This window comes from Myzus persicae, unplaced genomic scaffold (assembly GCF_001856785.1).
Source record: "Myzus persicae strain clone G006 unplaced genomic scaffold, MPER_G0061.0, whole genome shotgun sequence".
Taxonomy (NCBI): domain Eukaryota; kingdom Metazoa; phylum Arthropoda; class Insecta; order Hemiptera; family Aphididae; genus Myzus; species Myzus persicae.
Window position 1 is genome coordinate 959,269 of NW_019101246.1, and position 12,565 is coordinate 971,833.

The window sequence follows — 12,565 nt, forward strand, 5'->3', positions numbered from 1 at the left end:
AAATTGTGAAAATTTTGAAATTTTCAAATGCAAATATAATCGGTTTGAAAAAAAAATTCGAAAATCTGGCACGACAAAATCTAGAGGAACTTCTCACGTTTATTTTGGTGAAAAAATCATGTTTCTACGACTATCGAGAGCTGAGGAAAACTTGAAGTACGAAACCATGTTTTTACCGCCGAATTTCGGTACCATAACGCCCTCTTAATATTTATTGCAGTATGCATGTATTTCAAAATCATAAGTTAGGTAATATTCTCATGTGGGTGCATCCATTTTTTTTGTTTTGTCATTTATAAATACCTAACCTGGGCTTTGGTTTTTTTTCGATTAAATTTTTAGAAAATTGACAAACATTTTATTATACATGAATTTAAATAAACTAAAAAAGAAAGACAATTTTAAATGTCTATAAATAGGGCAATTATAAAGCTTAAAAAAGTGTAAAATTATATTATATTTTGTAGGCGTTATAATATGTTAAAACTTATAAGTTATAAATAGTATGCATTTATGCGAATCAATGAGAAAAATCCCCTTGCGTCGAATATATTTATACATTTATACAATTATACCTTCTTATCTGTTATTGTTCCACAAAATTGTAGATTCTATAATATACCTACCGTCGACTGTCGTAGGTATTTCAATTTTCAGCTTCAGTCGGTTCTCCGTATCCTTCGATTTCGTTTCATATTCGTTCTTTATTCGATTGTGTATTATTTGTTTGTCTGTTTCGATATTAAACGTAAAATGCCGAAAGATAAAACATCGAAGATCGAACTATACGAGACTAAGACATTTTGTGTCCGAGTTTGGCGATGAGGTTTTTACTGTTGACGCAAGTATACTGTTTTTCAAATTGTGTGAATGTAAGGTTAATAGTGACAAAAAGTTTAACCCTATTCAACACTTAAAAACGGAGAAAAATTTAAGCCATTAATCGAGAGCAAAATAAAATTGAAAAGAAACAGCAGTTATTTACAAATATTCCACCAAAATGTAGTTTTAATATCGATCTATGCAAGACTCTTATTTCTGCAAATATACCATTAAACAAGTTATCCAATGCAAAGTTTCGACAACTTTAGAAATATATACTAAAAATCATATTCCAGAATCCAGACAAATCAGCAGTGAGAAAATTGTACGTTGATAATATTTACAATGAAATTATCGAAAAAATTAGGACTCAAATAGCTAATAACCGCATCTGGGACCTGGGTGAGTATCGATGAAACAACAGACTGATTTATTTTTATTTGTTGCTATTTTTTATGTTTTTTGGGCATATTTATAGAGCATATTTTACGGATTTTTTGCTCATATTATAACGCATATTTTATGATTTTTGGTGGTATAAAATCCGAACCCTGGTTATAACCTTAGGGCTTAGCTTATAGACCTACAGGTATTATAGTCACAACTCGCAGATTATAGTGTATCCGAATGTATCAAGAAAGTCAGAATAATTCATTGAAAAAAAAGTTAACAGACTAAAATACTTAATAATACTAAGTTAGTAGTGTATTGTATAATACCTAATTGTTTGATAAATATTTCTTTTGTTGTTGGTCTTGTGCTGAAAGATGTATCTTTAACGTGTTGACTTCTCATAATGTACAATTCTGCAGAATCATACAAAGACTAGCACTAGCAGAATTTCTAACAATTTTACTATTTCTAAGCAAATGTTCACAATTTCCTTCAATTTTAAAATATAAAAAAAACCTAAGAGATGACTTAAATAGTTGGTACTATGCCCACAAGTCACAATTAAATTTGATCATCGGTTAATTCACTCCACTTTATTTTCTTTAATCGTGATTCACTATTTCATTCTAATATTAAAAATAAGAGTACCTAAAATGGATGTGCAATTTGTTATGTTGTGGGTTTATAAGGCACATGTGGTTAGTGGCTACCATGGGCCATGGCTAAATAACAATGGTTATTTAAATCGTGGCCATGATCTATACTAGAGATTCTGTACCATAGATTAAGAATATTTATACTGTATAGCCGTGATCGTGATCTCTTAATATGTAGCACAATTATAAAGAACTTTCTTTATAATTGTGGTACGCGGTAGGTTATCGTAATCATCATTCAAGGGGGGGGTTCACTATGGGAGTTGTCACCTACAACGTTTCTTGTCGTGTGGAAAATTTTCTCCTATGTGTTAAAATTTGCTGAACCGTTTGGTTCCATTAAGCTATACCATATGGTATATTGATATAATTATCACACGATACCATTGTAACCAAACGTTACCCTATCCGATGGTCCCTATAGTTGAATATATTCATTTTTTGGCTGCGTGGTTACAGATATGTGCATGTAACTCTAAAACCAAACGTGTATAGTAAAAGTAATATTATAGCAGTGGTTATACCCACATCATATTAATAAATGCTTTTATTGCTTTAGAAATTTGAATCATGTTTGCTTTCAAAGTATGAAAACAATAATTTCATAAGTTTATTAATAACTCGCTTTAGCTTTACTATACATTTAATTTTTACAGAATATACTCAGTACAAAAGCTTGGAAATACTGGTACTATTCGAAATATTCTTTCAACAGCCTTAAAATGTCTTATATGAAACATAAATTGACTATGCATACAGGCATTAGAAATGTTAACATGTATTTTAATTTTATTGTGCACAAATTGTTAAATAGTACTGTTGACAACCTTATACCTACAACCACCTGCCTTGCAAAATAAATAGTTCAAATGAAAAACAATACAAGTCTGTACAAAGTATGTAATCTTGTATTTTTCTGTACTTCATCCCTGAAACTCAGACCAATTAATGAAATATTTTCCAAAAATGTATTTTTATAAGCTACAATATTTACTTTTAATCACTGCAAAATGTATGTTTGTTTTCAACAAGAACTAAAGCGTAATAGACCTATTTCACCATTGGAGCCTGTAATTATTGAGTCTTAGTCCAACAAGGATACAGAGTTCAGTACACATTGGGCAAGATTAATGTCGGAGTTACTAAAAAAGAAAAAAAAGAATGCTCCAGGGACAATTAACTGCTATTGTCATTGAACAAATAAATGATTAATTTGTTGATACTTATGGTTTTTATTTTATACTCAACTTAAAGTTCAATGAGAAAGAAATGTTTTTTATTTGATTATTTAATTTTTTTGATGTTATGTTAATAAGTAAACATTGTTTTTTTATTAATCTAATAAAATATTTTTATTTGTAATTGATAGTTATAAATAGTTATTAGTTTCACAAAATTGAATTATACATGGTCGTACTGAAACAGAAGACTACCTTCTGTGGCAAAGTAATCGGTTAGATTTGACCTTATCCTTCTTGAATTTCAGTCGTAAAAATTTGTTCCCATTTGACCCACTGGAACTAAACCGACTGAATTTTGATTTGTAATGTTTTCAATTCTGCCAAGACATGTAGGGGTGTAAATATGCGTACAAAACTATAAAATAAAAATGATTTTAATAATAAAAAGAAATGAAGTGCATGTAAAGGGTAACCATGTATACAATTTTTGTAAATATTAGATATTGATAGACAAAAGTACCTATTGTATTAACTGACTCAGTTTGTTTTTTTAAAATTAAATTATGAGGCACTGTTGAGTGTTGTTTTGATGATACTCATCACAGCTCAGAAGCAATAATCACTCCTCGGTATATACGTCACGAGCATCTTCTTGCTCGTCTCAATCTTGATAGTATCAAAAAAATGGTTTAAATTATTAGTTTTTTTTGTCAATACACATTTTGTATTCAGTCAACCTCTATAAATTACCTATTATTATTTAATTTTTACACAATAAATTACCTATAGTTGAAAATGGTAGATTTCAAAGATAAGTTTTTATTTCTTCATCCGGGATATGGTCTCATTCAATTTGTTAAGAGTGGAAAAGCTTCATCTACCACAATGAAATAAGGGTAGTCTTTAAAATATCCACTTATAGGTGAAGTGTTAGGGAAATTAAAATTATTCTGTAGTACCCTTCTATCCATTTCAGACACCCTGAAAACTCCCCCATCACTACACATGCCCAACACTCCAATATCAACACATGTAAAATTATAATTGGCATCAGATAGTACCAAAAGAATGGTACCATGTGAGCCTTTACAATTGTAGTTGATAGAACCAATATTTGGAAATGCCAGGAAAAATTTAACAATAATGATATCATTTACTGAACATAATACATTTAATTTTAATTAAACATTACATTCTAAGTGAATCATAAGATCTATTGGCCTTTTTATACTCTAATTTTTTTGAAATAAAAATATACATACTTGATGTACAATATATTTTCCATCTAATGCTCCTACAAAATATCATATTTTTTAATAAATATTATATAAAAACTAACCTTAATATAGGTGCTAAAATTTCTCTAATTGATAGAATATCAGGTCTTGAATGTATTCTCTAAAGAAATGGGTCCATTAAAATAACCAGTTCTTCAAAAGTAGTTGGTGGTATTCTAGTTAAGTTAAAAAATTGGACTAAATTTGATAGCTTATGTCCATTAATCATAGTGTTAAAATAACTATGTTCAATACGTTCTCATTGCAAAGACCTGACACACCATCTACAAAAAAAATGATGATAAGTATATTGTATGCAGAATATTAAAATGCTTATACTAAAGATAATAATCCTTATATATGGTTTTAAAAAAATATGTAATATTAGATACATAATTTATTACGGTTCGTTTTTACAAATCATTTATATTTATTGATTAATAGTGGTGTTACAAACATTTTTAAATTGCAAGTTTATAATATTTTACTGTTTTAATTTTACAGAGTGGAAAATCCTAGTTAATATCATAATTAATTACTTTTTCTCTATTTTATATAAATTTTCTTCGACAAGATTCATTACTAATGAAGTAAAGCAAATTTCCCTTTTGTGTATTCTTCATTATAGTCATGAACATTATAGTTGCACAATTTTCTCTTAAATGTTACTAATGTAATAACTACGGTCCATGACTAAAACTTGACGTGAAGTGAATAGCGAAAACTAAATACCTAATGAATATGGATGATGGATGTGATCATTAATCATTATTTCGAATTTATTAAAATTTAAAATGTTATCACCAGAATTGGTAATAAGTAATAACTATGAACTAAGAGGATATCTTCTTAGTTCATGGTAATAACTAATAATTTTTGTATCTTTGATATTGCATTTTGGTATAATCTAAAAAAAAACGCAAGATTTCGCGAGATCATAAAAACTCTTAAAAAATGTTAGGTACAATACCTACAAAACAACACGATACGGTGTAAACACGGATACGTAATACTGGGTCTATGGTAGTAACGAACATGCTTCATATGATAACGCGACTGCCATATATTATTATTAAGATAGCAGATAAGCGCTTTAATTCCTTTTAATTCGGTTAATAAGTTATGAATATTTTAGTATTTTACATTATAATTTCTAGTACCTATAATATTTTATATACTAGAATCATGTGCATATTATTGTGATTTACAAAATACTGTGACCAGAGTGTAACAGTGTGAACAGGTGAAATACTGGAATACAATTATAGGCTTTTCTTATCATTAAAAATGACCGCTTATCATCGACTACAGCAGCTGCAATGCTGCTACGATTACCAAGTATTAACATTGTTATATCTTCTATGGTAATAATAATAATAAAGAGGAATATTATCGATGTGTCTTTCGTAAATTTAATATCTTACTAATAACTAATTAGTGATTTGTTGTCGCAAAAATTTCAATTATTCGAAACTGGGACACATCAGCGAAACAGCACGTACGGTCGTCTCGAGACATCGCGTATTTTTGTGCGTCACTGTGATTTTGCTGAAGTTCGCTGCTTTTCCTTCGCGTGCGCACTCGCGCTCCGCCATGTTCTGACACCGAAGAAAAGTTCAATTTTCCTCCAAAAATCTCAAGCATTCCAATACCGGGACCGATCATGTTTCCGATCCGGCCACCGACGGTATTCGTCGTGTTTGCGCTGTTGGCTGTTCGCGCTGTTCAAGTGGCAGCCAGGATACACACTTTGCCGATACACGTAAGTTACCTATCTACCTACTTTATTTTAACAGTAGAGTTTATTCGTCGATGATACAAATAATTGTAATAACCGTTGGCATTGTTGTTGTTGCTGTTTCCATCATTGTATGCGGGTAGGACGACGATCGGCGGTTCATAGCACTGACCACTTTTGGATTTTTTCGTGGTGGACTGTTGGAAGTGGAAATAGTAGACTTTTACCTGCCTCCTGACAGCCTAAATGAAACCGTGAGTTAAAATCACACTCAATAATTAAAAAATTATGAGGTGGACATATCATACCAGCTGGCGCTGTGTATATACTCATCTTCGTGTCGTGTAATATTCTTTTGTAATATCATAATGTCGTGTTTTTCTTGTTTCAGCATGGCTTGCTGCTTGAAAAGTCCCTATTTGACGAAGGGAATCCTTATATTGATTCTCAACAAGAAATCTGCCCAATTGAATCTCCTAATTTACTTGATATAAGAAAGAATTCTAACCTGGCAGTTTTCAGGTTTAATTTTCCAAAAAAACTGTAAGTTTTCCTTATAAAAATTGTAGCTTATAACTTATAAGCAATGTCATAGACAACCATATATTTAGAAGTTATACATTTTTAATTAAATGTAGTACCTACAAATATTGAGTTGAATTTATATTTAATTGGTAATGACAAAATATTTGTGTCTAGCGTTACCATTAATTGTTCAGATTCCATGGAGCCATTTTATTTATTCGAAAACATGGATGACTTCAGAAACAACCAGAATGATATTGAAGATGGTATGTACTTTGAATAATAATAGTAGGCGAATCTCTTCTGTCTTGGTTTGGATCATTCATTGCAAACAGAAAGCAAGTTGTAAGAATTCATGGTGTGGTATTTCCTCCTTCAAATGTGATATCTGGTATATCTCAAGGTTGTCATTTATCTCCTTAACTATTCTCTCTATTTATTAATATTGCGGATATATAGCCTATGTGTAATTCTCAACTTTTAATGTTTGCTGATGATATGAAAATATTCCTTCATATTAACTCAATAAATGCTGAAAAAAATAAAAAAATAGCCTATTAACTTAATATATGTTTGGACCTTTTCAGATACTAAAACAAGTCACTTAAACAAAACTTTACCAATTACAAATGGTACTCAACCAGACAGTTATAACATAAAAGTAAGAACATAGCAGTTAAGCATTTAAAATGATATTTTATTTTATTTTTTTTTTAAGTTTGTTGTTTATGTGAAAACGAGATCAAATGAAGGATTATATAATTTATATTACCACAACTGTCCGAATTATGCCACATTGCCAAAATCTAAACAAAGTTTTACGGTACCTAAATTAGATAATTATTTTTGAAAAAATCATTAATGTACAAAATGAAAATTGATCATGATTTTTCACAGGTCACTATAAGTGAGATAAATGCTGATGGAAATTATTTATCAGCTGGTGACATACCATTGCCATCTTTGTATTTTTCTATGTCTATTGTATATTTTATCACCGGTGTATTGTGGGTTTATTTCTTATACAGAAGCACGTAAGTCAAATTAATTTCTTATCAACTGCAACAATACATGTAATATAAAATATTCTATTGCAGTTATCCTGTTTACAAAATACACTACCTGATGGCTTTATTAGTGTTTCTAAAAGCAGCAACTTTATTTTTCCATGGTTTGAATTTCCATTTCATTCAAGTCAAAGGGCAGCACATTGCAACATGGGCTTTTGTCTACTATGCAATTCACTTGTAATTATTTTTGCACATACAATTGAGGTTTTTTTCTTTTGTTTTATCATTCATGTTTTCTGTTTTAGATTGAAAGGATCAGTTTTATTCATAACAATTGTTCTAATTGGTACTGGAATGACGTTCGTCAAACATGTTTTGTCGGATAAGGACAAAAACATCTTTATGATTGTTATACCATTACAGGTTTGAAGATTAATGGCTATCGACATTAATGCATATATTTTAAACATATTAATGTTCACAGGTATTAGCTAACGTAGCCTATGCTATTATTCAAGAATCCGAAGAAGGAGATATGCAGCACAATGCTTGGTTGGATTTGTTTTTACTTGTCGATTTCATGTGCTGCGCTGCAATTTTGTTTCCCATTCTTTGGTAATTATGTTGCCATCAATAAACTAATGTAACAAACTTATCACATTAAAATTTGTTTTACTTGAAAGGTCTATACGACATCTACAAGAAGCATCACAGACGGATGGTAAAGCAGCAATAAATTTACGCAAACTAAAGTTATTTCAACAATTTTATGTTATGTTAGTTTCTTACATTTATTTCACACGCATATTGATTTATATGCTTAGAGTGAGTATCATGTTATTTGTTTGTACCTTATGAGTCATGGGTCTTACTTGTGAAGTATGGAAAACAACAGTTTATTATAACATTTCAATATTTTATAGATGACAGTTCCATTTCATTTGTTATGGCTTAATGAATTCTCAAGAGAAACTGCAACGTTTATTTTCTTTGTAATGACTGGATATAAATTCCGACCGACAATTGCAAATCCTTATTTCCAAGTAGCATCAGATGTGGACGATGATGACGTAGACATTGTGTAAGTATAAATACAATTAACTTTCTATTTCCCATACAACCATAGTAAACATTTTTAAATATTGATTTTTGTTTCCTTATTGTTACAGAATTAGTCATTTTGGATCTGGCGTTAGTAACCGTGCTAGAAAGAAAGCAAACAATGGTGGGGAAACTGCTGAGGATGAAATCATGTTGGTGGAGTCATCGTCGTGATATAATAGATATTGTATTTCTATGATACCAAGACTGATCCAATTGATTCGTGAACCTTTGCCGTGTCTTCTAGTCTTTCTTTTTTTTAAGAGTAGACAAAATTGTTGCATTTGTACAAATTTGTACTAAACTATCGCACAACGTTTTACTGTTTGTTTATTTATGTAATAAATATAAGTCAATCACTTTGTTACAATATTGTCAATAGTATGAGGTTTGATTGAATTTTTTTTGTAATTTATTAGATTTAAGTCTATGTTCCTTAGGCGTTGTTGCTATGTATTATATTTTTTATTATGAATACTAACAAATTGTGAATTATCAACAATTAATGCAATAGTGAAAAAAAATATAGGAACATTATTTTATTGTATGAAATAGAACTTATGTTATATTATTAATTAATATGGTGCTTAATCGAATTTAAATAATACAATAAAATATCTGGTTGTTAATAAGACGAATACACAAACATTAAATTTTGCAAGTACTTATACATTATATAAAACCTTTCTATTTGATGTATTTCTGTGAAAATTTAAAATAGGTTTAGTTAGATACATATTCAACTCTTCTATGGTATTATAAACCGAGAAAAAAAAATTAGAATTGAAACAATAATTCTCCCTGATCTCCTAATGACTTATTTTAATAAAGATTTTCGTACCTAATGATGCGAAAACAGAACTATACCGGATTACCGAATTTAAAAACATTTTGTAGGTATATTGTTTTAGATGAAGATACAAATATAATATTAATATTTCAATATCGACACTTAGTCAATCTGAATCATACATAAAAAGCAATAATATTTTATAATATAATGACAATGATTCAGTGGTTATGTTACCTATAAGCACAATGTACATAACATTTTATCTACATTGTGCCTAAAGGTATAGTTATTAATTAGAGTTCCATTTTTGTATTAAGAATTTATAGGGGAGAAGAGCCAAAACTTGCACAACTTTGCCAATTATATCTGATATTTAACTGTAAATTAAGAATATTTTTGTGTCATTAGACATGAGAGACAAGATCTTTAGGTGATAATTTTTGTATACTTCTATATATATATATATATGTACGATGTACTGTACAATAAGTGTTGTCTTTGTCTTAAATATATAAAATAGTTCAATGGCCTAAAATGAGAGACTTTCTAAAGACTTTAGTGTCGATTAAAAATTGTATTATTGCCTATATTTGTTATAAGAGTTTATTGTTTTACTTTTATTGGTAATTGAAAAAAATTGTATCCTACCGCATTTTTAATAATTGCTAGGTACCTACTGAACTTATTGCCATCGCCCGTTACATTATTAAGTTTTTAATCTGATTTTAATAATAAACAGGTACAAGAAGTTGTTTATCATTGGATAATTTTATTGTTGTCAATTGTGAATGTTTTAATTTATAATAAAACACGATTAGCACTAAATCGGCACTATTTTGTATCTTTTGAATATTGTATTCCACTGTTATAATTTTGTTGAGTAGAAGAAAAAGAACTTATAACTTATTTTTTTAACCATATGATAAAGTAATTTCAACCATTCATTATGGTCTATTAAACTGTTTGTTTTGTAGTTATTCCAACTATTACTTTATAGTTATTCTATTTCTAATTAGGTACATTGATTCAACTAATTCATTTTAGTACTCCCAACCAAACATTTATTGTGTCACTAATCACTATATTAACCTGAGATTATGGTTGGCCTTACTGTTAAACATTCGTATCAACTACTATTTTTTTTTCAGTGTTTATTCTATTCCTCAAAGTTTAAAGAAAAAACCACTTGATTATTTCACATCAAAGTTAAAAGCAATGAATCAACAAAAACATATTTTTACAAAGCAAGCTACAATTCTTTCTGAAGCACTACTTTCTTCCTATAAAGTAGGTAGCTTGGCAAATAGCAAAGAGTAAAAACCTTCATACTATCACAGAAAATTTAATTTTACCAGCTGCTATGGACATGGTGTCCATTATCATGGTTGGGGATGCTGCTGCTAAGCAACTTAAAAATGTGCCGTTATCGGATAACATCAAAATCCAAATTTGCATCATCATATTTACCAGAATTTTGGATAGCTATGAAGAAGCAGTATCCGATAAGGCTATCAGGACTTTGATTCCATTTGCTTCTAAGTACTTAGGTGAAACAGGTTTTCGGCCTTAGAAATTATTAAAACCAAATACATTATAGAGTAAGACTTAATAGGTACCGAAAAGGAATTACGAATCTCGCTTTCAAAATTTAAGGTACGATTTGATAATATTATGCAACAAAAACAAGCACAGCCATTCCATTAAATATTAAAATTATTAATATTGTATTCATTTTTATTTGTAAAAAAATGTACAGGAGCCGTATATTTATTTCAAAATCAAAAGGCACCGTGGACCCAAAAAGGTTGACAACCGCTGCCTTAAACGATTCTTAAAAATGGAACTGTTTATGTCTGGAATTCTGGATGTTTTGGGTGATAAACAACACCCCCCAAATTAAAGTGTTATATAAATTAAATTATAAGTTACAAATTATGAAAATTTGCTGATTTAAAAATAGCTACAGGAAGTACAACTACAATAATTATTGTTGCAAAGAGATTGCGATTGAAAAACCGATTCCATTTTTAGGCACAAGAAGTACTCCTCCTACAAAAATATGAAAAATCATTGATAGACTGATTCATTCGGTTTTCACCGAAATCTGCAAATACATCACAATCAGACACCAGTTACCAGGTTGTGCATTTTGTTACTGTATATGTTAGTACAGACATGCTGGGACATTTTCAACAATTTTTATGCGAGATTGTTCAGAACTATAATAATAAAGTAAGACACATCACACCGTAAATATTATATCATTGCAAGATTTATTTTTTAATATTTCATATTTACAAAAGTTTAACATCGATTTTTTTTTGTACAAAAACATGGTAAACAAATTACAAAAAACTATACCTAACTTTGAAATATTAGCTATTTTTTTTTTTATTATTATTATATTTAACTGCATAATATACCTATCCATTCGTAAAAGTAAAGTAAAAAAAAATTATACAATAAGTACATATCAGAAATCGATAAAAAAAAAAAGTTATATAAAAATAAGAAAAGTTATTGAAAACAGTCTTTGCATTTAAGTAAAATGGCAGGAATAAATATTTTTTATTTATTAATGATAACACGAAATTACATCATAATTATATAATATTATGTATAAAATATTTACAGTACAAAATACACATCGTTCTATATACTTCTATAATAGCTGAAAACCGTCGACGCAAATCGCACCACGCGAGGTACATAGGAAAGGTTGTGTACCCACCTGTGGCTTACGAAAGTCCGACGGTTCAGTAAATATACTATACAGTCGTTCCGATATTTTTTTTTACACGATTTATATAAAGTTATTTACAGAAATATATATATATGCTTAGGTAGTTATATAATATGATTCGTCACAATACATAAATAGTTAGTACGTATTATTAGATGTTTGTGTATAAAAATAATAATTTATACACAATACAAAGCCATAATATGGGTAGGTAGGTATACGATAATAATAATGATATTATTATGATAAGAGACGCGTGTGGAAAAAAAAGTGAGCAACCTACAATATATTTTTTATTATTGACGATTGGAGGGTTATAATAAAAT

General features: G+C 29.2%; 1 protein-coding gene and 1 long non-coding RNA gene across 4 annotated transcripts; one reads left to right on the top strand and one right to left on the bottom strand.

Annotated features, from left to right (window-relative positions):
* Nucleotides 1-3,203: 3,203 nt before the first annotated feature.
* LOC111028337 lies at nucleotides 3,204-5,538 on the bottom strand. Of its 3 annotated transcripts, XR_002603889.1 has the most exons (5): nucleotides 4,869-5,538; nucleotides 4,392-4,613; nucleotides 3,803-3,929; nucleotides 3,573-3,718; nucleotides 3,204-3,467 (listed from the first exon to the last, which is right to left on the bottom strand). It is a non-coding gene; the product is annotated as an uncharacterized LOC111028337 (long non-coding RNA). The 3 variants fall into 3 exon arrangements; XR_002603888.1 differs by having other exon boundaries at nucleotides 3,836-4,613; XR_002603887.1 differs by having other exon boundaries at nucleotides 3,803-4,613.
* Nucleotides 5,539-5,731: 193 nt separating this feature from the next.
* LOC111028336 (protein GPR107) lies at nucleotides 5,732-9,927 on the top strand. The gene is made up of 13 exons (XM_022306951.1): nucleotides 5,732-6,091; nucleotides 6,211-6,321; nucleotides 6,459-6,610; nucleotides 6,767-6,858; nucleotides 7,180-7,253; nucleotides 7,311-7,415; nucleotides 7,490-7,626; nucleotides 7,690-7,839; nucleotides 7,908-8,025; nucleotides 8,087-8,217; nucleotides 8,286-8,427; nucleotides 8,526-8,683; nucleotides 8,772-9,927. Exons 1-13 carry the CDS (start codon nucleotides 5,993-5,995, stop codon nucleotides 8,875-8,877), a joined length of 1,575 nt encoding a protein of 524 aa, XP_022162643.1. The 5' UTR covers nucleotides 5,732-5,992; the 3' UTR covers nucleotides 8,878-9,927.
* The last annotated feature ends 2,638 nt before the right edge of the window (nucleotides 9,928-12,565 follow it).

Bases quoted from the DNA above. Each gene is read 5' to 3' on its own strand.
- LOC111028336 (XM_022306951.1), top strand. From the start codon at position 5,993: ATGTTTCCGATCCGGCCACCGACGGTATTCGTCGTGTTTGCGCTGTTG. The intron at 7,627-7,689 runs GTAAGTCAAATT...ATTCTATTGCAG, and splicing joins TATTTCTTATACAGAAGCAC to TTATCCTGTTTACAAAATAC. The intron at 8,428-8,525 runs GTGAGTATCATG...AATATTTTATAG, and splicing joins TATTGATTTATATGCTTAGA to ATGACAGTTCCATTTCATTT.